General features: G+C 42.7%; 1 protein-coding gene across 1 annotated transcript; it reads left to right on the top strand.

The window, feature by feature from the left end:
• Positions 1 to 930: 930 nt before the first annotated feature.
• LOC147001437 (schlafen family member 2-like) lies at positions 931 to 11,482 on the top strand. Its single transcript, XM_085829254.1, has 3 exons — positions 931 to 1,723; positions 8,791 to 9,839; positions 10,851 to 11,482. The coding sequence occupies exons 1-3, from the start codon at positions 1,587 to 1,589 to the stop codon at positions 11,480 to 11,482; spliced, it is 1,818 nt and encodes a 605-aa protein (XP_085685380.1). The 5' UTR covers positions 931 to 1,586.
• The last annotated feature ends 13,863 nt before the right edge of the window (positions 11,483 to 25,345 follow it).

Raw genomic sequence — 25,345 nt, 5'->3', positions numbered from 1 at the left:
AACCAACAGTAGTCTTGCCTCTCACAGTCCTAGCATTTATACATCCTCTGAAGAGTTCCAAGGTTCCAAATGTCATAAGACCACAGAAATAGCTGCAACTGACAAGCCATGCTTCTGATACAGCATAAAATTAATCATACTCAGCTCATATGGACAATCTGATGTAGCACCTTCCCATACCTGGGATTAAAATGAGACTATATTCTTACAATGTTCCTGTGTTTTTTCAGCCACCAAACCCAGACACTATTGCATATTCCAGCAAGATTTTGCTGAAAGGACCCTGGGTTTTTTTTAAAGAAACCAAAATTCTCACTTCAGCCAGGTCATACAGAGAACCAAACCTAAGTCCTCTGGAAGGACAGAAAGTTCTCTTAACCACAGATCCATTTCTCAAGCTTCTACCTGTCAGCTCTGACATTCTTCATGCCCTCCCTTCTAAAATGTTCCTCAGACTTTACAGGGTACGTTACTTTGATATTCCTTTTAAGGAAAGCACTTTGAGCTGTGATAATTCCCTTTATTGCTACTGTCCACTGTCTTAGGGGTTCATTGCTGTGAAGAGACAACATGACCAAGGCAACTCCTGTAAAGGACAACATTTAACTGGAGTAGTAACTGTTTCAGAGGTTCAGTCCTTATCCTAATGGTGGGAGCATGGCAACATCCATGCAGACATGGTACTGGAAGAACTGAGAGTTCTAGACTCTTCATTCAAAAGCAGCCAGAAGGAGACTCTCTTCCACATTGTATGTGGCCTGAGCACAGGTGGAGACCTCAACGCCCAACCCCACAGTGACACACTTCCTCCATCAAGGACATACCTCTTAATAGTGCCACTCCAAATGCCCAAGCCCTCGAACATATGAATCAATAGGGAGCAAACCCTGTTCAAACCACTACATCACAGCATAGGGAAGCTTTTGTTGCTGTAATTTGAAATAATACTTTAGTTGTTTATTTATTTTGTATGTATCAGTTTTTCCTGCATAAATTTCTATGCATCAACATGAGTCACCATTTGGGAAATGAACTTGGGTTCTCTGGAAGAACAGTCAATGCTCTTAACTACTAAGACATCTCTCCAACCCCATGAAAATTATTTTTCTTGGCAGTCCTTCCATGCCTTTATAAGGATTCTTCAGATATCATCACTCACTGTCCAAGTGTGGGAAGCAGAGCTCCTCTTTCTGTAGTCTGTCATGTCAAACAGGGAAGGAGAAGTCTTACTGCAAGATGGAGTATCCCTGCCTGAGATTCTGAGGGCTAGTCTAACTATAAATAGACATCAATATAGTCATTTTTAAGATTAAGTGAATTCATTAACTATCACAGAAGGAATCAACAACATATATAAGACTGCACTAATTAAATTTAAAATAAGTATTTGGAACAGTCCAATGCCAAACTTGCTAGGCAGAAAAACAAATCAGTTAAATTGAAGAAAATACCAATGAAACCCTGAAGCTCACAGAGCATTAAAAACATCCAACTGTGTGGACCATTGTCATGAAGACTAACACACTAATTGTTTCTGTCCACAGAATCTGAAGTTAGAAAGAGCTGAGAAGGTATTTGAAGAAAAGATGGTTAGAAACACCCCAGAGTTGGTGGAAGATGTAAATCCACAGATATTCACAGAGCCCTGTGTTCAACTCAGGTTTCCAGGAATTATTCTTCAGGATGGACAGCATGACAAGCCAGGAAGTTTGGAATATTCCCAGTATGTAAATTGATTGGGGTTTTTTTGGGGGGTCATAATTAGAAGAACATGTTCAAATATGGCTTAATAAGATCAGGAAAAATTGTCCTGAGAGAATGAAAAGAGAAAATCAGGGTTCCAGAACATAGAAGGGACACCAGGAGAGAGATTTACAATGGAGAGCACCTACATTAAAGAGGGAGAAGGGCTGTGTTTTACTTCCTGGAGAATGCTTTCCTGCAAATGTAAAGCTGTAACTTTGTGTTTCTCTACCCATCCTCTCTGTTCACAGAAATAATAATTCTGAGACTTCTTACTTATGTTTCTTAATTCAAAACAATCACATCAGGATTATATACAGTCATTACAATAAATTTGAATATTAACAAAGTACACAAGTTACTGTAGTCATTCAAAATTGTTCCAACAGTCCCTGTCTTAGATGGGTTTAACTACTGTGAAGAGACTCCATGGCCAAGGCATCTCTTTTTTTTTTTTTTTTTTTTTTAAATATTTTTATTACATATTTTCCTCAATTACATTTCCAATACTATCCCAAAAGTCCCCCATAGCGCCCCCCACTTCCCTACCCACCCATTCCCATTCTTTTGGCCCTGGCATTCCCCTATATTGGGGCATATAAAGTTTGCAAGTCCAATGGGCCTCTCTTTCCATTGATGGCCGACTAGGCCATCTTTCGATACATATGCAGCTAGAGACAAGAGCTCCAGGGTTCTGGTTAGTACATCATGTTGTTCCAAAAATAGGGTTGCAGATCCCTTTAGCTCCTTGGGTACTTTCTCTAGCTTCTCCATTGGGAGCCCTGTGATACATCCAATAGCTGACTGTGAACATCCACTCCTGTGTTTGCTAGGCCCCGGCATCGTCTCACAAGAGACAGCTATATTTGGGTCCTTTCAGCAAGATCTTACTAGTGTATGCAATGGTGTCAGCGTTTAGAAGCTGATTATGGGACGGATCCCTGGATACAGCAGTCTCTAAATGGTCCATCCTTTCATCACAGCTACGAACTTTGTCTCTGTAACTCCTTCCCTGGGTGTTTTGTTCCCAATTCTAAGAAGGTGCACAATGTCCACACTTTGGTCTTCATTCTTCTTGAGTTTCATGCGTTTATCAAATTGTATCTTATATCTTGGGTATCCTAAGTTTTGGGCTAATATCCACTTATCAATGAATACATATTGTGTGAGTTCTTTTGTGATTGTGTTACTTCACTCAAGATGATGCCCTCCAGGTCCATCCATTTGGCTAGGAATTTCATAAATTCATTCTTTTTAATAGCTGAGTAGTACTCCATTGTGTAAATGTACCATAATTTCTGTATCCATTCCTCTGTTGAGGGACATCTGGGTTCTTTCCAGCTTCTGGCTATTATAAATAGGGCTGCTATGAACATAGTGGAGCATGTGTCCTTTTTACCGGTTGGGACATCTTCTGGATATATGCCCAGGAGAGGTATTACTGGATCCTCCGGTAGTACTATGTCCAATTTTCTGAGGAACCGCCAGACTGATTTCCAGAGTGGTTGTACAAGCTTGCAATCCCACCAACAATGGAGGAGTGTTCCTCTTTCTCCACATCCTCGCCAGCATCTGCTGTCACCTGAATTTTTGATCTTAGCCATTCTGACTGGTGTGAGGTGGAATCTCAGGGTTGTTTTGATTTGCATTTCCCTGATGATTAAGGATGTTGAACATTTTTTCAGGTGCTTCTCTGCCATTCGGTATTCCTCAGGTGAGAATTCTTTGTTCAGTTCTGAGCCCCATTTTTTAATGGGGTTATTTGACTTTCTGGAGTCCACCTTCTTGAGTTCTTCATATATATTGGATATTAGTCCCTTATCTGATTTAGGATAGGTGAAGATCCTTTCCCAATCTGTTGGTGGTTTTTTTGTCTTATTGATGGTGTCTTTAGCCTTGCAGAAGCTTTGTAGTTTCATGAGGTCCCACTTGTCAATTCTCGATCTTACAGCACAAGCCATTACTGTTCTATTCAGGAATTTTTCCCCTGTGCCCATATCTTCAAGGCTTTTCCCCACTTTCTCCTCTATAAGTTTCAGTGTCTCTGGTTTTATGTGAAGTTCCTTGATCCACTTAGACTTGACCTTAGTACAAGGAGATAGGAATGGATCGATTCGCATTCTTCTACAAGTTAACAACCAGTTGTGCCAGCACCATTTGTTGAAAATGCTGTCTTTCTTCCACTGGATGTTTTTAGCTCCCTTGTCGAAGATCAAGTGACCATAGGTGTGTGGATTCATTTCTGGGTCTTCAATTCTATTCCATTGGTCTATTTGTCTGTCACTATACCAGTACCATGCAGTTTTTATCACAATTGCTCTGTAGTAGAGCTTTAGGTCCGGCATGGTGATTCCACCAGAGGTTCTTTTATCCTTGAGGAGAGTTTTTGCTATCCTAGGTTTTTTGTTATTCCAGATGAATTTGCAGATTGCACTTTCTAATTCGTTGAAGAATTGATTTGGAATTTTGATGGGGATTGCATTGAATCTGTAGATTGCTTTTGGCAAGATAGCCATTTTTACAATGTTGATCCTGCCAATCCATGAGCATGGAAGATCTCCAAGGCATCTCTTATAAAAGCAAACATTTAATTGGGGCTGGCTTCCAATTTCAGAGGTTCAGTCCACTGTCATCATGGTGGGAAGAAAGGCAAGCATGGTGCTGGAGGAGCTTAGAATTCTACACCTTAATCCAAAGGCAGCCAAGAGAGGACTTTCTTCTGAACTGGGTCGAGCTTAAGCACTAAGAGTACTCAAAGCCCACCTACACAGTGACACACTTCCTCCAACAAGGACACGTCTATTCAAACAAAGACGCACCTCCTAATAGTGCCACTTCCCTTAGGCCAAACATATTCAAACCACTACATTCCACTCCCTGGCCTCCATAGCATTTTTAAACACATAAGGTTTGGGAGACCATAACTAGCCATAGCATAATGCAAAATATGTTTTGTGCAACTTTAAAAGTCTCCACAGTCTATCACACTCTCAACAATGTTTAATAGTCCAAAGTTCAAAGTCTCTTTGACCCAGTGGGGCAGCACTCTTGGGGCTGCTCTTCCCTGCTCGACATGGTGGCTATGTCCTCTGTCCTCCATCTTCTCAAGAGTGGCCTTTCCTCTCCCTCTCCTTTTCTAGGCATGGTAGACTATTCATGGAACCTCTTAACTGTAATCACCTATAAAAATCAAAAGGCAGATCACATACATGCAACATCACAGAATATACATTATTATCCCAAAAGATAATAGTAAAGAAATGTTGGACCAAATGAAGACAAAAAATTAACCACCTGGGCAAATTGCAACCTCTGCATTTCTGTCTGATGTCCAACTCCTTTCAACTTTGTTGATTTCAAGAAACTTCTTTCTCTAGGGCTGGTTCCATTCCATAGTAGCACCTGGAGCAAGCAGTTCCCAATTAAGAACTCAAATTATTCCCTGCAGTTGGTGTGTGTTCCTCACTACCCACCCCATGTTCTGGGTTCCTGAACGAAAGAAACACACATTTAGCCTTTATATTTGATAAGCCTTAAACAACTCAATGGCTGGACCACTTCCTAGCCTCCACATGGCTCATCCACCTCCCTCTGATATTCTTGACTTACTACTCACTAAATCCTATATTCCATCTTTGACCCAGTGGGGCAGCACTCTTGGGGCTGCTCTTCCCTGCTCGACATGGTGGCTATGTCCTCTGTCCTCCATCTTCTCAAGAGTGGCCTTTCCTCTCCCTCTCCTTTTCTAGGCATGGTAGATCTCCTTCCTTCCTCCTTCCTCCTTCCTCAGTCATTTGCCTAGGAATCCTAAAATTCCTGCCTCTGTCTGCCCTGCACAGCCACTGGCTGCCAGGAACTTTATTTACTAATCAAAACCTACTGGGCACAGGGTCCCTCAGTATCTTGCATACAAATGTACTTGCCTCAGACTTGCCTCCTGGCAGAAGATGAAGGCCCGAAACAGGAAGGTCCCAGAAGCTGTTAGCTTCTCTAGTCCACTATCTCACCTATGCAGACTAGTCTCAGTGGGATCCAGGAACCAAGATGGCTCCCGCAGATGCTCTGGCAACTCCCTCCCAGGCCGGTCAGACACCTCTCCTCTGGCAGGGATGGTGCCCGGATGTCTGGAGCCCGAAACGGGGTCTGCCTCAGAAGCTCTGTGGCTCCCGCCTGTCCCAGAAGCTGTTAGCTTCTGTAGTCCACACTCTCACTTGCGCAGACTAGTCTCGGTGGGATCTGGGAACCAAGATGGCTAGTGCAGATGCTCCCCTGAATTATGTTTTGATTTTAACTTGGATTACCATCTAAAAACCATCCTTTCAAATCTAGATAATTTTCCTGATTGTTAAACAACTTAAGTTTGTTTTGAGACTATAACTAGTCTTCAACCCCATCAGAGATCCAAGACTGAATCAAATATTACCTGAATATAGAGGAAGCACAAAAACATAGCTTCTAAATCTTAAACAATTTGTAGAGACAGATGACTGCCTGGACAGTCCCCTATATTCCTCATAATGTTGGAGCATCTGTCTTCAGGCTCCTGGCCTCTAACCATCTGAATGACCTTAAGTGAAGCAGGAATTATGAAGAACTAGCTTACCTGGCATTAGCAGAGCAAAGCTGCAGACTATCCTTCATCATGTGTCCTTTCCTACACATAAATTTTTTGTCTGCAGATGATTCTTGCCCAGTGGCTACCTTGCCACAATTGGAGCAGCTCCATATGGAGGTAATGATGATCAGTACGTTCTTTGAAGTGTGAAGGGGATACCGTCAGGAGTAGACATGGTTCCTAGTCAAAAGATCTATTAATAATGAAATGATTTTAAATGCCATATTCTGTGGATCTCTGATGTTTTGAAGACTATCTGCCTACATAGCATATCTGAACTATTAAAACTTGACTACTCTTATCTATTTACATTTGAATAATATGGAAAACATTTTATTAAACTTAAGTCTAATATTAATATGAGTTTACTATCTGGTCCTTAACTTGCTTTACTTATTCATCCTAAACAGTTTGTAATAGTAGCTATTAAAATTACTAGGTCTAAGCATGGTATTCATAAATGATTTGTGTAGGTACAATGCCTAAGAGTAACAAAATTAATTTTCAGATTTGTATCAATATAAAAAATTACACCAATAACAGCCTTAAACCTGTATCAATATATTAATTTGTACCAATGTAAGAAAATATAACTTTAATTCTTCATCAAAATGTAAAAATTTCTACTCATGCATGACTATGGCAATGAAATGTTTAAGAGTCAATTCAGTAATCCTTTCCATTTATCTAATTTCTTCTACAATTTCTCTATCCCCTTTTTTCCTTTCAACCTCCTTCCCCTTACCTAAGAAAGAAAGGCTAGAGAAGAGGAAAGGAACGACAGAAATCCCCAAGCCTAAGCTCTCTATTTAGTTTCCTCCCTGTTCAAAATTTTGACCATTTTCAAAATATCCTTTAAAATCACAACCTACTTATAATTTATAAAATAACCATAACCAGACACTCAAAACCAAGGGATAGGGATGATGAGTCTCCATAGCATCTTCCTGCTGAATAGGGATGAAGGAGTGACCTTTCCTCTCCCTCTCCTTCTCCAGGCATGGCAGATCTCCTTCCTCCCTCCTTCCTCAGTCTCTTGCCCAGGAATCATAAAAGTCCTGCCTCTGTCTGCCATGCCCAGTCATTGGCTGCCAGTATCTTTATTTACCAATCAAAGCAAAATGGGAGCAGTGACCCTTGGTGTCTTGTATGGGGACATATGTATTCTTGGGCAATTTGGGGAACACAAATAGCATAATACAAGTAGGATTAACCCAAACGTACTACAAGGAGCTTTCCTCAGCAGGTATCCCATGGCTTTGGCATTTTTAACATCTTAATATTTTCACAAGATCTTTACAAGTTCTGAATTGTAGTTGAAATGAAAAGTCCAAATGAAAATAATAGCCATGTCATAATAACACCTAACATGGTGTAACTACCACTTATTCAACTGCAAAAGCATAAACAATAACCTTATATCTATGGGAGCCTGGCATGAGTTCACCATTTGCTTAATTGCATTTAATATCCTTGGGAACAGAATTTAGCCCCATTCTAGTTCCAGGTCACCCTTTAATATTTGACCCAGACATGTTGCATTTTTTCCTCTCTAAGATAACTGTGCTTGATAGACAATGTACTTCATGGGAATAAACAAGAAGACAAAGTCAATGCAATAATCAGAATCTCATCTCATCCTCTAGCAGACTCTTCAAAAAGTTAAAAAATCAGCAACATTCTTCACCAAAACATCATAAGAATGATCTCTAGACAACATAGTCAATTTCTGCTCCTCTGAAACATCTTCAGCCAGGACCCCAGAATTCAAATCACTTTCAACACCAATGTATTCCATATTTCTACTAATATGGCCCATTAATCCTAAATTAAAGCATTCCATTGCTTTCCCAACACAAAGTTCCAAAATCCACATTCCCTCCAAACAAAACCTTGGTCAGGCCTATCACAGCTATAGTCAGTCTCTGATATCAACTTCTGTCTTATTTTGAGGTTTTATTGCTGTCAAGAGACACTGCAACTGAGGTAACCCTTATGAAGGACATCTAATTGGACTTGGCTTACAGTTTCAGAGGTTCAGTTCATTACTATGATAGTGAAAAGATAACAGCACGCAGACAGACAGGATCCTGGAGGCCAATAGTACTACATTTTAATCCTAAGGCAACCAGAATGGGACTCCCTTCTGCCCTAAACAGAGCTTGAACACTAGGAGCCCTCTAAGACCATCTACCCAGTAACACACTTCCTCCAACAAGGACACACCTTTTCCAATAAAGCCACCACTCCTACAAGTGCCACTTTCCATGGACCAAGGATATTCAAACTGCCACAGTCCCTAAACAAATGTCACATCTGACCTTCATACTTGCTCATCCAGAGTAGCTGAGATGGTTGTGTTCTATGTGTGGTAAAGCAGAGCTGCCTCTAACTATGTACGTCCTTCTGAAATGACTCTGTGTGTCTTCCAGGAAAGGATTTCATCTGGGAAACAGAGGCAGTGATTGGAAAACAAACATCACTGTTGATCAGAGCACAGACTATGCTGAACTGGTTCTGCCTGTAGAAGAAATCACACTTGGAGAGAAAAATAGGAATTCAATGAAAGATAGTCAAATGAAAAGAACAGAAGTCAAAAGTATATTACAGGTTTTGGGTGCCCTGCTGAATTCTGGAGGGGGTGTGGCCAAGGCTCACATTAAAAATCAAAACTACAGCTTCACCAGAGATGGAATAGGACTGGATTTGGTAAATCCCTTGCCTGGTATCGTGCACCTTCCTCATGACTATCTAGACTTCATGCAGCACAAAGACTACTTTTTCATTTTTGTGAAACCATGGAAGCCGAATCAGAGAGGTCCGGGGATCGCCACCTGGAAAACCAACTTGTACATAAGAATCTTCTCACTCTCAGTTGAACTGAAAGCAGCGGATGCAGTGCAGTTCCTCAAATCCCCGCCAAGTTCACCTGGTAAAACAGTCTGTAATGAAACACTAAATGAATGTCTTACCTTGTTTAACAGAGACTGGCTTGCCTATGGGGAGACATTCTGTTTCACGAAATCCACACATGCTGAGGTAAAATTGACTCCTAAGGAAAAGATTTCTCCTAAGGAAAAGATTTTAGAGCTCCTCCCTCAAACTGTTTCTGCATTTGCAAACACTGAAGGGGGATATTTGTTCATTGGCTTGGATGGCAAAAACCAGCAAATTATTGGTTTTAAAGCAGAGAAGAGCGATCTCGTGCTTCTAGAGAGTGAAATAGAAAAGTGCATCCAACAGCTGCCTGTCACTCACTTCTGTGGGGAGAAGGAGAAGATAAAATACACATGCAAATTCATCGAAGTACACAAATCCGGAGCTGTGTGTGCATATGTGTGTGCGCTTAGAGTGGAGAGATTCTGCTGTGCAGTGTTCGCTGCAGAGCCTGAGTCCTGGCACGTGGAAGGTGGCTGTGTGAAGAGGTTTAGTACAGAGGAATGGGTGAATCGCCATATGGATCATATGGATGCCACAGCAGGTAGAGGGACGGAGATTAATAATCAGTTTACATTGGGTTAAGGGGGTTGGAAGATTACTTTCTGGGCTTGGGCAACCTGAAAACTCCTCACATACCAACAGCTAATTTACCCATCTCTGGTTCCCTATCAAAAGTTTATTCATTGCTTTCAATAAAACTGAACTTTTCCCTTCACAATGGCTAGCTCTGATACAGCCTGCTTCTCCAGTAGCTGGAACTAGAACAAGAACATGGAGGAACCAGGCCTCATATTCCCTTCAAGGTTCTTGTCAAGTGCCACAGGAGGTTAAGCTGACATCACTGCCAAGTCTCAGGCCAGGGGGAAATGCAGCCCTACTGTTTGCAGCAGAACAGTGAGAGTGTTGGCCTGGCTTGGCCTCATGGCAGGCTCTTTTCCATCAGAGCTGAGCAGCACAGCCTTGCCTGGACACTGCCCTTCCTGTACACTGATCTTCATACATCCATGTCCAGTTCTTCTTGTTTGTCTTCAGACCATTTCTAGCTTGCTTGTCCCGTTCTCTTATACAATAGGGCTTCTGTAACTTACACCCAGGTACCCCTGCCCTGATCTCAGTTCTCTGATTTCATTCTGGTTTTAAGACACTGGAGCCTCATGTGAACTCACTCCAGTGTGCTCTGTTCCCTGCTTTGCTCTGTGGAGCCTCCCCATTTCTCCATGCTTTTCTCCTGTTTCATCACCTGACTGTTCTGTCCTCAACATTAGTCTGTCCTTTGCTCCCCTGATTCTTCTCATCTGTGGAGTTCCCCAGAGCAAGCCTCTGAGACTGTGAGTGTTCAGCTGCTTCCATGGCTCCCTCTTTGGCCATTTGAGTGTCCAAGTCCCCCTTGCATCTACCTCCTTCCCATTCATGAATCAGTGTTTGGTATCTTGTGTTCACCTTCTCCATTGGGCTGCAAAGTGTGGAATTTACAAACTGCTTGGTGATGTGTCACACATGACATTCCGGACATTTTATATTTATAATTTGTTATGTTTCTTTTCTTGTCTAGAGATGCCTGGAAAGGTGATACGCTCTCCAGAAGCCCTCTGCATGAAACCATTCTCACTACATGAAGGCTATGAGCACTTAGTCCGGACAGAATTGGGCTCACTGCGTAAAGGAACACTGGTTATCTCTAAGAGCTGGGCTTTCAATCTGGGTTTGCAAGAGAAGCAGGAAGTTATCTGGGATGTGCTTCATATTTCCCAGGGCGGTCTCCTAACCCTGTATGTCTTTGTCCAGGGAGATGAGAACCTGGAAGGCAACAGCAGTCTTCTGGGGGAACTAGGTGCCGAGTTAAAGGGCTATTATAAACAAATTGCCCTAACATTAAAGCAGACGTTGGTAAACCATTGTGGTTACACTGCGAAAACAGGTATTAGAGTAAAGATAACATACTTGGGTCATAAGATAATGAGTCTTTATGACTCAAGCGCGAAAATACGTTACCCCCAAAACTATTATCTGTCAGCCAAGGCAGTAAAGGACTTAGAAAAAGCTCTTGCTGAAATCTTAGGAAGTTATGAGTCTTTCTACAGTTTACCCAGGAGAAACTGGGATTCTTCTATGTCTCCGTTTTTAAATGTGGGCAGTTATATAGTTTCCATTTCGAGAAATGTCTTAACTCATATTCGAATCTGACAAGACATAAAAAAACAAATGGAGGATGGCACAATGATGTTTCACAGTATGTAGGTGATAATGCTCTCCAAATCTATAAAAAACAACAACAGGAAAATGTGACTTTGAGCTTCAGAGAAATGGAAACCAAGTTCTGGAGAAGGGATTGGCCATTGGAGATGTCAATGACAAACTATAGCATTAATAATGTGTCCCTAAGCCATGCATGTGACCCAGGCCTTTGATTCTGGCACCTAGAAGAAGGCAGGTCATCCTGGTCTATATAAAGAGCTACAGGACAGCAAGAGTTTTGCAGTGAGAGCCTCTCTCAAAATTTATTAATTAATTGGATAATTAATTAATACATGTCTCTCCTTATCTGCACAGCCACTCCTTGATGATAAAATGCACGGTGCCTTTAATATATGGGAGAAATTCTTCCTAGAGAAGTCAGTAAAGAAAATGTTGAAATAGGTGATATGATATAGAAACGTTTTTGTCACCGGTTTGTGTCTTAGTCAGGGTTTCTATTCCTGAACAAAACATCATGACCAAGAAGCAAGTAGAGGAGGAAAGGGTTTATTCAGCTTACACTTCCATACTGTTGTTCATCACCAAGGAAATCAGGACTGGAACTCAAACAGGTCAGGAAGCAGGTCTTGGTGTAGGTGGAGCCTCAGCTGCAATTGACTACCAAGCCCATACATGGTACCACCCACAAGGGGCCTGACCCTCTTGGTCACTAATTGAGAAAATGCGTTACAGCTGGATCTCATGGACACATTTTCTCAACTGAAGCTCCTTTCCCTGTGATAACTCCAGCTTGTGTCAAGTTGACACACAAAACCAGCCAGTACAATTGACCCCTTGTCAATTTAACATACAAACACATCAGTATAAAGCCTCAACCCTTACTTTCTTATTCATCCCCACAATCTCAATAACTTTAAAAGTCCCACAGTCTTTACATATTAAAAGTCCAATCCCTTTAAAATATCCAATATCTTTTAAAATTTAATGTCTTTTAAAAATTCGAAGTCTCTTAACTGTGGGCTCCACTAAATACCTTCTCACTTCAAGAGGGAAAAATATCATGGCACAGTCACAATCAAAAGCAAAATTAAACTCCAACCGTCCAATGTCTGGGATCCACTCACCATCTTCTAGGCTCATCCAAGGGCTTGGGTCACTACTCCAATCCCGCCCTTTTTGCACCCAGTTTATCTTCTAGGCTCCAGATGCCTGTACTCCACTGCTGCTGCTTTCTTGGTGGTCATCTCACAGTACTGGCATCTCCAAAACACTGCTGTCTTCCACTGTACCTAGGCTTTACCAACAGCCTCTCATAAGCTCTCTTCATGGTGCCAAGCCTTACCTCCTTTGCATGACCTCTTCAGTCCTGGGCAGCTGCTCTTCATGACACCTTCATGCCTGCGAAATTGGTACCATCTGGTTGATTTTTACACATTACAAGTCCTGCTGCAGCATGAGGTACAATCTTGGCTATCTCTAGAACACAGCCTCTGTGTTCTCAGAAAACACTTCCCAGAAGATGTCACCTCAGTGATGCTGGTCTCTTCTTAATCACCAATAATTTCTTAGCTCCAGCTAAACAGCATCAATAGTCCCAGTAATGTAAAGGTTTTGTTTCAGTAGTTCTGGTATCCTGTTAATCACAGCTGATTCTTCAGCCTCATCTAACCAGAACCACAGAATCTTCACAATCAAAATAGCATCAGCCCTGAAAAAAATCTTTAATCTTCTCTATGAAATTTCACAAGCCAGACCTCCATCTTCTGCACTGTTTTCAACATTACCTGCCAAACTCCTATACAACATCCCACCAATCTTCTAGCCTAAAGTTCCAAAGTCTTTCCACAGTCCTCCCCAAAACATGGTCAGGTCGTCACAGAAATACCCCACTCTTGGTACCAATTTGTCTTAGTTAGGGTTTCTTTTCCTGGACAAAATATTATGACCAAGATCAAGTGGAGGAACAAAGGGTTTATTCAGCTTACACTTTCTCAACTGAAGCTCCTTTCTCTGTGATAACTCCAGCTTGTGCCAAGTTGACACACAAAACTAGCCAGTACAGGTTGCTGTCCACCCTTGTGTGTTATTGCTCTTAAATACTTGATTTGTTTCTGACAACCTGAGCAAAGATTTCCCACGCGTCCAAAATCACAGAAGCAAATGTCAGAGTATGTGGAGATTAAATGGCAACTGCTCACACCATCATATATTATAAAGAAGAGATTTCTAGAAAGGTCAAAGAGACATGGAAACAAATACAATTATTTTCTGCGTGGAGAGTACATTCTGTCTTAAAGGAAAACATTGTACCTCTTGGATGTAAGACAGTTCACAAGCGGGTCTTAGGCCATGCTGGCAGTTTCTATGGGGCTATAGCATAGGATCTATTTTTCTATTTGTGGGATCATTTCCTAGGAAATGATCCCACAAATAGAAAAAGAAAATGATCCTATTGAGAACAGATTTTATGTTGTTGACATTGTTCATTTAGTGTTTGATTGTTGTATTTTTCGTGATGGTATTGTTTGCACTGTAGATAACACTACTAAAGATATTTACAGCATTAAGTTTGCATGAGAGTATTACACATTAATTGAAATGTTGGTATTCCCTTCATAAAGAATGCAGTGTCCTCATTGTGCATCTACATTTGTGAAGGATAAAATTTCTTAGCATTCAGCCCTTAGCGGCTATTGTATTTGAAGTGGTAACCTGTTGTGACGTTTGATGAAGCTCAAGAAAAGACTGGTTACACTTCAGAACAGTTCTGATGACAGGGGCTATGAGATGGATACTCATAGGCGCCAATCATACTCAGCAATGTTCTGTTCTGATCTATTTCTTTATCAATACAATTTATCTTTAAAATATACTTTATTTTTTATCTACTCTGTTCTCAGATCTGTGGTTTTTTTTAATTTTTTTAATTAGGTTTTTTCTCATTTACATTTCCAATGTGATCCCAAAAGTCCCCCATACACTCCCCCCCACTCCCCTACCCACCCACTCCAACTTCTTGGCCCTGGCGTTCCCCTGTACTGAGGCATATAAAGTTTGCACGACCAATGGGCCTCCCTTTCCATTGATGGCCGGCTCTGATAAATATGCAGTTAGAGACACGAGCTCCAGGGTGTACTGGTTAGTTCATATTATTGTTCTACCTATAGGGTTGCAGATCCCTTTATCTCCTTGGATACTTTCTCTAGCTCCTCCACTGGGGGCCCTGGGATCCATCCAATAGCTGACTGTGAGCATCCACTTCTGTGTTTGCGAGACACCCGGCATAGTCTCACAAGAGACAGCTATATCAAGGTCCGTTCAGTAAAATCTTGCTAGTGTATGCAATGGTGTCTGCTTTGGCGGCTGATTATGGGATGGATCCCCAGATATGGCAATCTCTAGATGGTCCATCCTTTTGTCTCAGCTCCAAACTTTGTCTCTGTAACTCCTTCCATGGGTGTTTTATTCCCAATTCTAAGAAGGGGCAAAGTTTCCACACTTTGGTCTTCGTTCTTCTTGAGTTTCATGTGCTTTGTATCTTGTATCTTGGGTATTCTAAGTTTCTGGGCTAATATCCACTTATCAGTGAGTACATATCATGTGAGTTCTTTTGTGATTGGGTTACCTCACTCAGGATGATGCCCTCCAGGTCAATCCATTTGCCTAGGAATTTCATAAATTCATTCTTTTTAATAGCTGAGTAGTACTCCATTGTGTAAATGTACCACATTTTCTGTATCCATTCCTCTGTTGAGGGGCATCTGGGTTCTTTCCAGCTTCTGGCTATTATAAATAAGGCTGCTATGAACATAGTGGAGCATGTGTCTTTCTTACCAGTTGGAACATCTTCTGGATATATGCCCAGGAGAGGTATTGCGGGATCCTCCGGTAGTACTATGTCCAATTTTCTGAGGAACCTCCAGACTGATTTCTAGAGTGGTTGTACAAGCTTGCAATCCCACCAGCAATGGAGGAGTGTTGCTCTTTCTCCACATCCTCGCCAGCATCTGCTGTCACCTGAATTTTTGATCTTAGCCATTCTGACTGGTGTGAGATGAAATCTCAAGGCTGTTTTGGTTTACATTTCCCTGATAATTAAAGATGCTGAACATTTTTTCAGGTGCTTCTCAGCCATGTGGTATTCCTTGGGTAAGAATTCTTTGTTAAGCTCTGAGCCCCATTTTTTAACGGGGTTATCTGATTTTCTGGAGTCCACCTTCTTCAGTTTATATATTAGATATTAGTCCCCTATTTGATTTAGGATAGGTCAAGATTCTTTCCCAGTCTGTTGGTGGCCTTTTTGTCTTATTCACGGTGTCCTTTGCCTTAAAGAAGCTTTGCAATTTTATGAGGTCCCATTTAGATCTGTATTTTTATGAATACAATTCTTCTGTTTGTGTCTTTCTTCAACAAAGCTTCATTGTTCACCCTGGGAAGTTATACTTAACAAAATTTGGATACCAAACAAAGGTTATGCCATTTTAATATGTTTCTAATATAAATGTTCCTTACAAATCATCATCAAATTCTCTTAAAGAATTCTTATTGGGTTTCCAGGATAATGTTTCCAGGCTTTGTGGTTTAAAATGTTTTGATGACTTGGGATTGTGATTTTCAGAATTGTGGCTTAGACCTTTGAAGACCAAGGGAGTGAGAAGACACATTATGATACCTGCATGAGCACCTCTTGACACTTGTCACAGTAGCTGGTCTAAAGGACACCTAACCATTCTTCCTCCACACAACAGCCACTGGGGCTGAGACACAGAAGAAACACTTGTTTCATGGAGGTGACATCAGTGTGAAGTCATGACAGTTGTGGGTACTTCGTGGATGAACTAGGAAGTTGTTACACTCTCAAAGCTGCTGGAACTCACGGGAGCATCATTGGCAGAGTTTCAACAAAAGCAGCAGCTGCCTGCCTAAAGAGAGCCTCTTTGTGTGTCAGGTCAGGAGCTTGATTAACACAGGAAAGTCAGAAGGAGGAACCCAAGTAAAGGATGACTGTAACAGTGTGGGGCAAGGACCTGGGTAGGGACATGGACTGAGAAAAAGCAATGGAGTTCTAATAATGGCATGCTTGGCTGCAGAGTCAGGTTTTCAGGTCAACAGAACAAACCTTGGGGAAAGACTTATGAGTGGGAGCCGGTGAAGTGATGGCTCAGTGGATGGAGGCAGCTGCCACCTTGCCTGAGGAGCTCCAGCGCCAGGGATCTCTGTGCAGGAGAGAGAGAAAATTGACTCAAGCCAGTTGTCTTCTGACCTCCACATGGTGGTGTAGCTGTGAACACCCAGCCCCACAACTGCATACAGATACATTTATGCACTACTAATTTTTTATAATGCTACATCTTAGGAGCAGAAGCAAGTGTTCAGCAGTAAAGAGCACTGGCTGCTCTCCCAGAGAACCAGGCTTGTATTCCCAGCACTCACATGGCAACTCACAACCAACTGTAATTCAAGTTTCTGGGATCCATTACACTCTTTGGTCCACAGCGAGCCTGAGGCATGCATGTGGGTCATTTACATACATTCAGGCCAACACTCATCCATAACATAACATCCAAGTAAGTAAGGAAACACAGTTTTGATATTCTTAATATATTCATGGACCTGGAGAGATGGTTCAGCGGTTAATATCACTGACTGCTCTTCCTGAGGTCAAGTCCCAGCAATAACATGGTGTCTTACAGTCATCTGTAATGGGATCTGATGCCATCTTTTGGGGTGTCTGAAGACAGCTACAGTGTACTCGTATTAGTAAAATAAGTAAATCTTTAAAAAATATATTTGTAATTTTGATTTAATTTTGGACTCATCTCCCCAATCCAACATATATTTTTGAAAAGAAAAAGTAATATCCCCATCTAATGGGTATATAACATATTACGTCATCTTAGAACCAACTGTTTTCCTAAAACAAACATTGGGGTCATAATTGTGGTTAGATTCCTAGTGATGATGAAATTGTAAATTGAACTTTTATGACCACGATGCTCTGTACTTAAAATGAAAAACAGCAATAAAAATGCAGAACCTTGAATCTATTGACACCCTTGAGCCACAGGCACCTCCCAGCAATCTAAATCATACATCACACTGCCTTATCTCACAGTCAAGTCTGTGACCAGCCACATGTTGCTTATGTCCCAGAGTAGAATCATGCAGCATGTTTTAAATATATTGAAGTATAAGTTTTAATGGTTCAACCTACTACTAGCTTTAACTTAATTCTTTGTTATAGATATTATAGATTTTTAACCATATCTGATAACTTATAAGTCAATAATTCTTTGAGTATTTGACCCTGGAGTTTAAAATCATGCCTGGGTCTGACAAAAGGTGAGCTATAACCCACTTTCAGAGCCAGCAATAAAAAAGAACATTATAGAACAATTTGAATATGACCCATATTTAAACAACATTTGAATTGCTATTATATTAAATCCAGTGTCCAGGAAAACCAGAGGTGAATTCTGAGCACAGGTAACTGGCAGAAGGAATAAGAAATAGCATTTATTCATGAATTCATGACCAGACAGAAACTAGCATGCAATGACCATGTGCATTCGTACACAGAAGATCCACAACTAAATGTACAGGGTAGAAATCAGACTCATCCATAGCTGGTTCTGGCCTGATGCAGAAGAGGTACAAGGCAGTTTGGCAGTGCCTGGCTTCCATGTGGGACCCCAGGTTTTACAAAACTCTCCATTGAGCCCCGGGCTTTACTTGTGAATTCTTCACCCCACCCCATCTCCTTATGCATACTCAGTGTTCTGAGATGTGAAGTTTTTATCAATGCAGTTTTCCTGCTCCCAAGAAGCAGCTAGAGGTGGAGCTAGGCACCACCTGAAGCCCTGGGTGCAGTTGTGCCTTACAGTCCTGTGTCAGAACATACATACATAGGATAGATACATAAGAGAGGACAATGACATGAAACAATTAGACTTCTTTCCTTCAGAGGTCCATCAGTCCCTCTTGTGTCATCTAGTTTCATAGCCTTCCAAGTCCTAACACACAAAGATGGATCAGATATTGACTTAAGAGACCAAAAACTACATGACATCAAAGACAACTGTAACAAATGAATAGTGTCTCATAGAGGTTTTGCCAGTCTGACTAGGAGAATGTAATGGACGGGAGTCTGTTTCAGAGGCATCCTTGCATAATCCCTGGAGTACCAGGCATCCTGGGGAATTCTCAGTTTAGCTGTGCAACTAGACATTGGAACACTGATGACTGTGCCAGGTCCTTGGCCACTCTGATTTCTGCCTCCCAGCATCGCCTGAGTGCATCTGCAGGGTTTCTTTATGTTTATACTGGGTTTTGCTAGGAAAAAAATGAACACAACCACTTAAGGCCAAATTTAAAGCAAACATTTATTAAATATTAAATATGGACCAAGACTACTGAGAGGAGCTTACAGGCTTGCTATATGGAATCTTCTCAGGAGAGAGAAGACAAAAGGTCATGACTCTTGATTTCATCCAAGGGCAGCACTGAGTAAAACCAGGACTAACGATCTGGCACCAAAGGTAAAAGGGAAATCCTTGTAGTTGAGTGAGGGGTGCGTTATGTGAAGGTGGGTCTCTATATAGTCAATGTTGAGGGATTAACCAGCAGCAAACTAAACACTAGCCACACAGCTGAGGGCAAGCCGGATCTTGGTATTATTTCTGTGGCCTATCAGAGGTCCTATATTTTGTAAATATTAGACCTTCTCTACTTGCTTATTGGCTGTAATAAAGAGCTGACGGCCAATAGCTGGGCAGAGAGTGGAGGGCAGAACTTCCTGGGGAGGGACTCTGGAAAATGAAGGCAAAGGTGCCAAAGTCTCCTGGGGACTCAGAGATGAAAGATGGACCTGAACCGGAGCAGAGAAGCAGAGCTGGCCACACATGGAAGGTAATGCCAGGACTAATCAGGATAAACTAGAAAGTTGGTTGGGAATCTGCCCAGCTATAGGCTTAAGCTTTAAAATACCCAAATGCCTTTGTGTCATCATTTATACTGCTTCTGGGTCAGAAAGTCCTGCTATATAACTGAAATCACACAGGGGCCTCTTTAGAAGAAACTGACCAGTGTGGAAGGAACAATATCCTCAGATCATGGAGAGCAAGAGAAGCAAACACAGAAAATAACCATGAGGCCTGAGCAATGTTTTGAATGTGTGTAAGCTTTACCACATCCTTCCTGCAACCGCTCCTGTAATTTTTCACCCTCCCTGAAGGCTGTCAAGAAAGGACAAGGAGACCACCATGTGGTTTTAGTTTCTGCCACAATGCTCACATGAGTCCCTTCTGTATTGCCTGGCTGGCCCTCCCTTCCTCCACATCCAGGCTAACTTTAAAATCCAGCCTGAAGGTTTTAAAATCCAATTATAAGTTAGCCTATATATGAGATGGGGGGGAGGGAAACTTCATATTAAAAGCCCTATATAAAAAGCACTCTTTACTGCATTGAGTTTGGTCAAGAGTTGTCGTGGCTGCCTGTTAATTTGTGTGTCCAAAACTGAACATCGGCATGGAAGTGGCTTCTAGGAACCTGCCCCCAGTTGGTTCTGGTTGGTAAGTAAAGATGCCCACAGTCAATGGCTGTGCAGGGCAGACAGAGGGGGAACTTTTAGGATTTTCCTGCCAAGAAGCAAGAGGAAAGGAGCAGAGTTCAGCCATGCCAGAAGAGGTGGAGGAGATCTGCCATGCCAGAAGAGGTGGAGGACAGGAACCATGCCAGAAGAGGTGGAGGAGAGGAGCCATGATGCCTGAGCAGGTGTGGGACAGACAGCATAGCTGCCATTTAGGAACCAGAGGAGAGAAGCCAAAGAGGGCTAACCGACTGTGTCCAGGGCAGCCAAGATGGAATACAGGATTTACTATGTAACGACTCAGAATGATGGGTGGGAGATGGATTACCTACATGGAGGTTAGGAAGGCCTCAGCCATTGAGCTGATTAAGGCATATCAAAATATAAAGACTATGTGTGTTTCATTTGGGAACCCAGAACATGGGGGCCGGTAAGAAGGAGCAAACCAGTGCAGGGGTTATTTAATTTTTTACTGCTACAAGTTTTAGCCTAACCTGATTTGTTTCTTTTTAAAATGCCACATTTCTGGGACAAAGAAAGGACTTTAAGTGGTCAGAGGACAGATTACTGTACATCTGTGTTCACTGTGGCACTAGAGATTCACAGTAACTGCAAAGTGGGTGGGCACTGTCATCAGTCAGCAGAGGAAGGGACAAAGAAATGCACACAAGTGTAGATTCACCTGCAGCACTGAGAGAGAAACGACATGTTTCCTCCAAATGACTGTGATTAGTGAGAAGAGCAGGGATTGACGTGACACATATGAATCATTTTCTATGATGTGTAAGATCTTCATGAATGTACCTTGAAGGAAGAAGGGAGCTGAAGGGAGAGGAGGAGGAGAATGGTGAGGAGGAGAAAAGGACGGGGAAAGTAGAGTAGGTGGGAATGTGCAGATGGAGAAGGGAAGAGGAGACAATGGAGAAAGTCTGCTGACGGCTCTTCCCATGGAAGCAGGCTTCTTTGTTACAGGGAGGGGGTTTCCTCTCCTGGTTCCAGGACTAGATCGCTTCTCTTGCATCACAGCTTCTTATTTACCTTTAACTCACATACTAGCAAAGCGGCATACACTGGGGTGACTGTATATGGCCACTGTCTAGTAACCTCTGGGCAGACACAAATCTGCTTATATTCCATTGGGATTCCACGTTTGACAACTGCTACTCTTCACTGATCACACAATTCCCTGAGACAAATGAATGATGAAAACTTGGTCTGTACACTTGATGGAACTGTTTTCAAATACACACACACACACACACACAGACATACACTTATAAAAACATCAATCAGAAAATTTTCTAGAAATAGAAAATAGTATTTAACCCAGGACCAGAAAGACAAACAGCACGTGCTCTCTTGCACACAGATCTTAGGCTCTGACCACTACACTGCATTAAGTTGAAAGAGCCTATGAGAAGTGGGGAAAAGGCTTCAAGGGGAGGAGTGGGAGAGACAAAGTTATGTTTCAAGTTTTAACATTTGTGCCGAAGAGGCCCATGAGAGAAAACCGGCTTTAGTCTGTAAGCCGCTTGCCCGAGGACAGATACTTCCTGAAATGCTGAAGGTTAGTGTTTGTGGGAGAAAATAAGACACTTGTTCTCACTTTCCTAAACGATTGACCCAGCAGCACTGGCTGTGCTTGTCCACATGTAGGCGGGAGGTTCATAGGCAGAAAATGGGTTGTGATGAATTCTTGCCTGGATTGGATTTAGGCAGGTGGTAAACAGACAGGAAGTAAGTGAGGAAACATGCATGCCCCTGCCTGAATTAATGGGTGAGGGAGACAAAAGCAGGAAGTACGTCAAGACACGTGTTTGCTTCTAATTGGACCTGATGGGAAAGCCAGTGGCTTTATGGGTATGTCTTTAAATGACCCTGCAAACTGTACCTCTGCCGCCATTTTCTAGGGACCCCGGAGTGGTTCTGGGCAAAATCCTTCATCCTGGCTGAATGAAAAAGAAAAAGAAAACAAGACTGGTCCTGGTTTTTGGCACTACGTGTATGTGAAAAAGAAATAAAAAGAAAGGAAGAGGACTGGTCCCAGGTATAGTGGAAGAGAAAGTTTGTGGATGAAAGGGAGGCAGAGCCACGGGGCAGAATCTTCTTGGAGCGTCCAGAATGAACATGTCCCAGGCTTTTTAGGAGATGGAGGAGAGGGAGGGAGGAAAGAGAGTCACTGAATGTATGTATGTTTATGAAAGCGTGAAGTTGGAACTTTGCTTCATCTACCGTGTTTGTGTGTGTATGTATGTATGTATTATGTATGTATGTATGTATGTATGTATGTATGTATGTATGTGTTCCTTCATCCTTTTCAACAGCTCCAGAGAGATTCTTGATGATTCCAGAGTCTGTAGACTGGCCTCAGAGAGTTTTCATGGGCCCCAGGGCATATTTTATGGTTCTAAAGTATCAAGCTTGGTTCTCTCAGAGAAAAATTTGGTGAGTGATCAGTCACCCACTCTATGCCTCACCTCAGTCTACCCTGGATATCAGAGCTAGTCTTTGACACCCAGTGAAGAGCATAAGAGGAAGGGAGATGTGGAAGGATTCATGAAATAAGGATATGTGTGTAGCAACAACTACAGCTAAATATGTATAAAAGTTGTCACTGCCCTTGAAACAACAGTTGTAAACTACATGACCTAGGTTCTGTCAGTGTTGTCACGGACTTGGAGGAAAGGGATGTCTGAGTTTTGTGAGTAGAGTGTCAATGAAAGTGGATATCTTCAAAAATATGGCGCAACCTCAGCAAGTGAGACATGATACCAATGAGTCAGCTGCATTCATTTAGGGTTGCAGCATTTTTAATAAAGTCAAAATATGAAACCAGCTTAAGACTACACAAACAGAAGACAGAAACAAGATGTAGTAAACACACACACATGAGAGAGAGAGAGAGAGAGAGAGAGAGAGAGAGAGAGAGAGAGAGAGAGAGAGAGAGAGAGAGAAAGTCTGATACGGAGTCTTAAAGGGAAGTCATCTATGAACACGTATGTGGGTCTTCATGGTTCCACCCCACCATTATGCATGGCATCTTGGGGAGTCTGAACAGAGGGAGTTTGGCTGAGCTTATCTCAGGAGTCGGCTGGGGAGAGTGCTGGGCTGTAAGAAAGCTCCTAGACACCACTCCAGCGGTGGGAAAGCACAGCCTGAGATGTGGGAAAACTGGAGTTGATTTCTGGCATCCCAAGCCTGGGACAAGGATGGGGCCATGGAGTTATCAGCCTCTTGCATATCCAGGCACCACTGGGAGTCTCAGAAGAGCACAGAATGGAGTCATGGTTCACTGGCTGGGGACAGCATCTAGCCCAGGAGGAGGGGGACCAGGAATCCAGGCTTGTCCCAGCAGTGATTGTCCTTATCTTGACGGATGCCAGATTGGTGGCATTTGTGGCTGGGAGCACAGAGAGGACTTCTATGGGAGAATTAAGCTGTGGCTCTGTAGTTGGTTGAATGCTGTCTACACGACTCCCCATGGCAGACTTTGATGAAAGAGACAGTACAAGGTTCTAATCAGTTTATTGGCTGTTCATCACAAAAAAATGGATCCATACTGTGCCATATCTGCTTCTTTTATGTGAGGACCATGCCACATGTTCCAGGCCAGGAGTCTGGCAGAGAGTAGGGAGTCTCCTAATGCGGGGGCAGTGGGCGCCTGTAGTGTGGGGAAATAAAGGACATGGAAGAAAACCCTCATCCCGCCAGAGTTCTGGTGCTCTGGGAAGGCTGACGTGGAAGACTGCCACATGCTTTCCACGTGGTCCCAGGTAGGTGTCTGGCTGTGGGGAGCTTTGGACCCAGCCAGCAGGGATGGACAAGGGGCAGTCCTAGGCAACAGGTTCTCAGCCTTGGGCATACCAGACACTGCTGGACACCTCTGAAGAGCTGAGAAGAAATGGGGGCCCTAGTCATGGCTCAGTCATCCCAAGGGCTGAAGGGGGGGCACTGAGTGTTTCCCTCAGGCAAGAGTCCTTGGTCCAGTCCATGGCTGGAGCACAGGAAGGCCTTCCAGAGAGAGGTTAGACACAGCCCTTTAGGGGAAAGCCTATCCCATTGTTCAAGCACAAAGGACCTTGATGAACAGAGACAGTCTATGGTTTTAGATCTTTATTGTAAAAAGGCAGGGAGAAAGAGAAAAGATAGAGAGAGGGAGAAAGGCTGGCCATGGCCATGTGGAGAGGGGAAAGGGGAAGGGAGAGAGAAAAGGAAGGCTAGAGATGAGAGTAAGCAAGGTAAGAGCCTAAAGAGAGAGGAGGAGGAGCCAAGCAGCCCCTGTTATAGTGGGCTGGGCTATCTTGTAGTTGCAAGGTGGCTGTGGGGAGGGGCATACCTGGCTATAGTCAGGTAACTGAGGGGATGGAGTCTAGCCAGAATGCCAAAAGCTTGGGGCTTTATCTGCGTGATGGATAGTCACACATCTCTCCTCCAGGGGCTGATGGGGCTGTAACTTCCATAGGAGCCAGGGGTACAGGAGACATGATCAAATACCTTCCGACCCACGTAGGTGGAAATCACCATCCATAGTGTTCCTGGGGTTTCAGACCTTTGCTCAACTGGAGACCAGGCTGTCTATGTGCAGCCCACTGCCCCACATCCTAAGTCTTAGGTGTATGCCCACAGAGTCTCAGCGTCTCATCCTGCCTAACTTTACCAAACTTCCTGGCATGGTTTTAAGTCCCAAGCACATGATGGACCTGAATGACAGGATGTTATGTAAACTACGCCAGGCACACCCTGCATGCAGTCACTTACATAAGGAATCTAAAGAACCTGATTTGATACAAGTAGAAGTTAGGACAGCAGTGAGCAGGAAGTGGGCTTGCTTGTTGGGAGCTGTTACTGAACGGCTGTAAGATGTGTGCCATGTAAGGGGAGCTTTTGCAGAACAGGGTACCTACAACCAAAAACAGTGCTTTCTCCTTCTCAAAGCTACCAAGTTAGACTCATGTTTGTATTCTGGGAGTTGAACCTAGAGCTGTGAACATGCAGGGCACGGGCTCTGCTTGTGAACTCTGTCTCCAGTCCTCCGATTACTTGATATTTGGAGAACAAGGTTTGCTAAATTGGTCATGCTGACTTTGAACTGAATGTGCATTCCAAGCTTGCTTGGAACTTGTGATCTTTTTTGTCTCAGGTAGTCTCTGGGTAGCTGGGATTACAGCATGCTCCCCCAGACCTAGCTATAGAAGTAGATCTTTGGTTTTCCCCCACAAAAATGACATGAATCACTTTAGTATGAAGTAATATACATATCAATT

The sequence above is a fragment of the Mus caroli genome, unplaced genomic scaffold (genome assembly GCF_978045245.1).
Source record: "Mus caroli unplaced genomic scaffold, Mus_caroli_1 scaffold_13, whole genome shotgun sequence".
In the NCBI taxonomy this organism is placed as follows: domain Eukaryota; kingdom Metazoa; phylum Chordata; class Mammalia; order Rodentia; family Muridae; genus Mus; species Mus caroli.
Note: the sequence above shows the minus strand (reverse complement) of the source record. Positions and strands in the feature narration are given on the sequence as shown.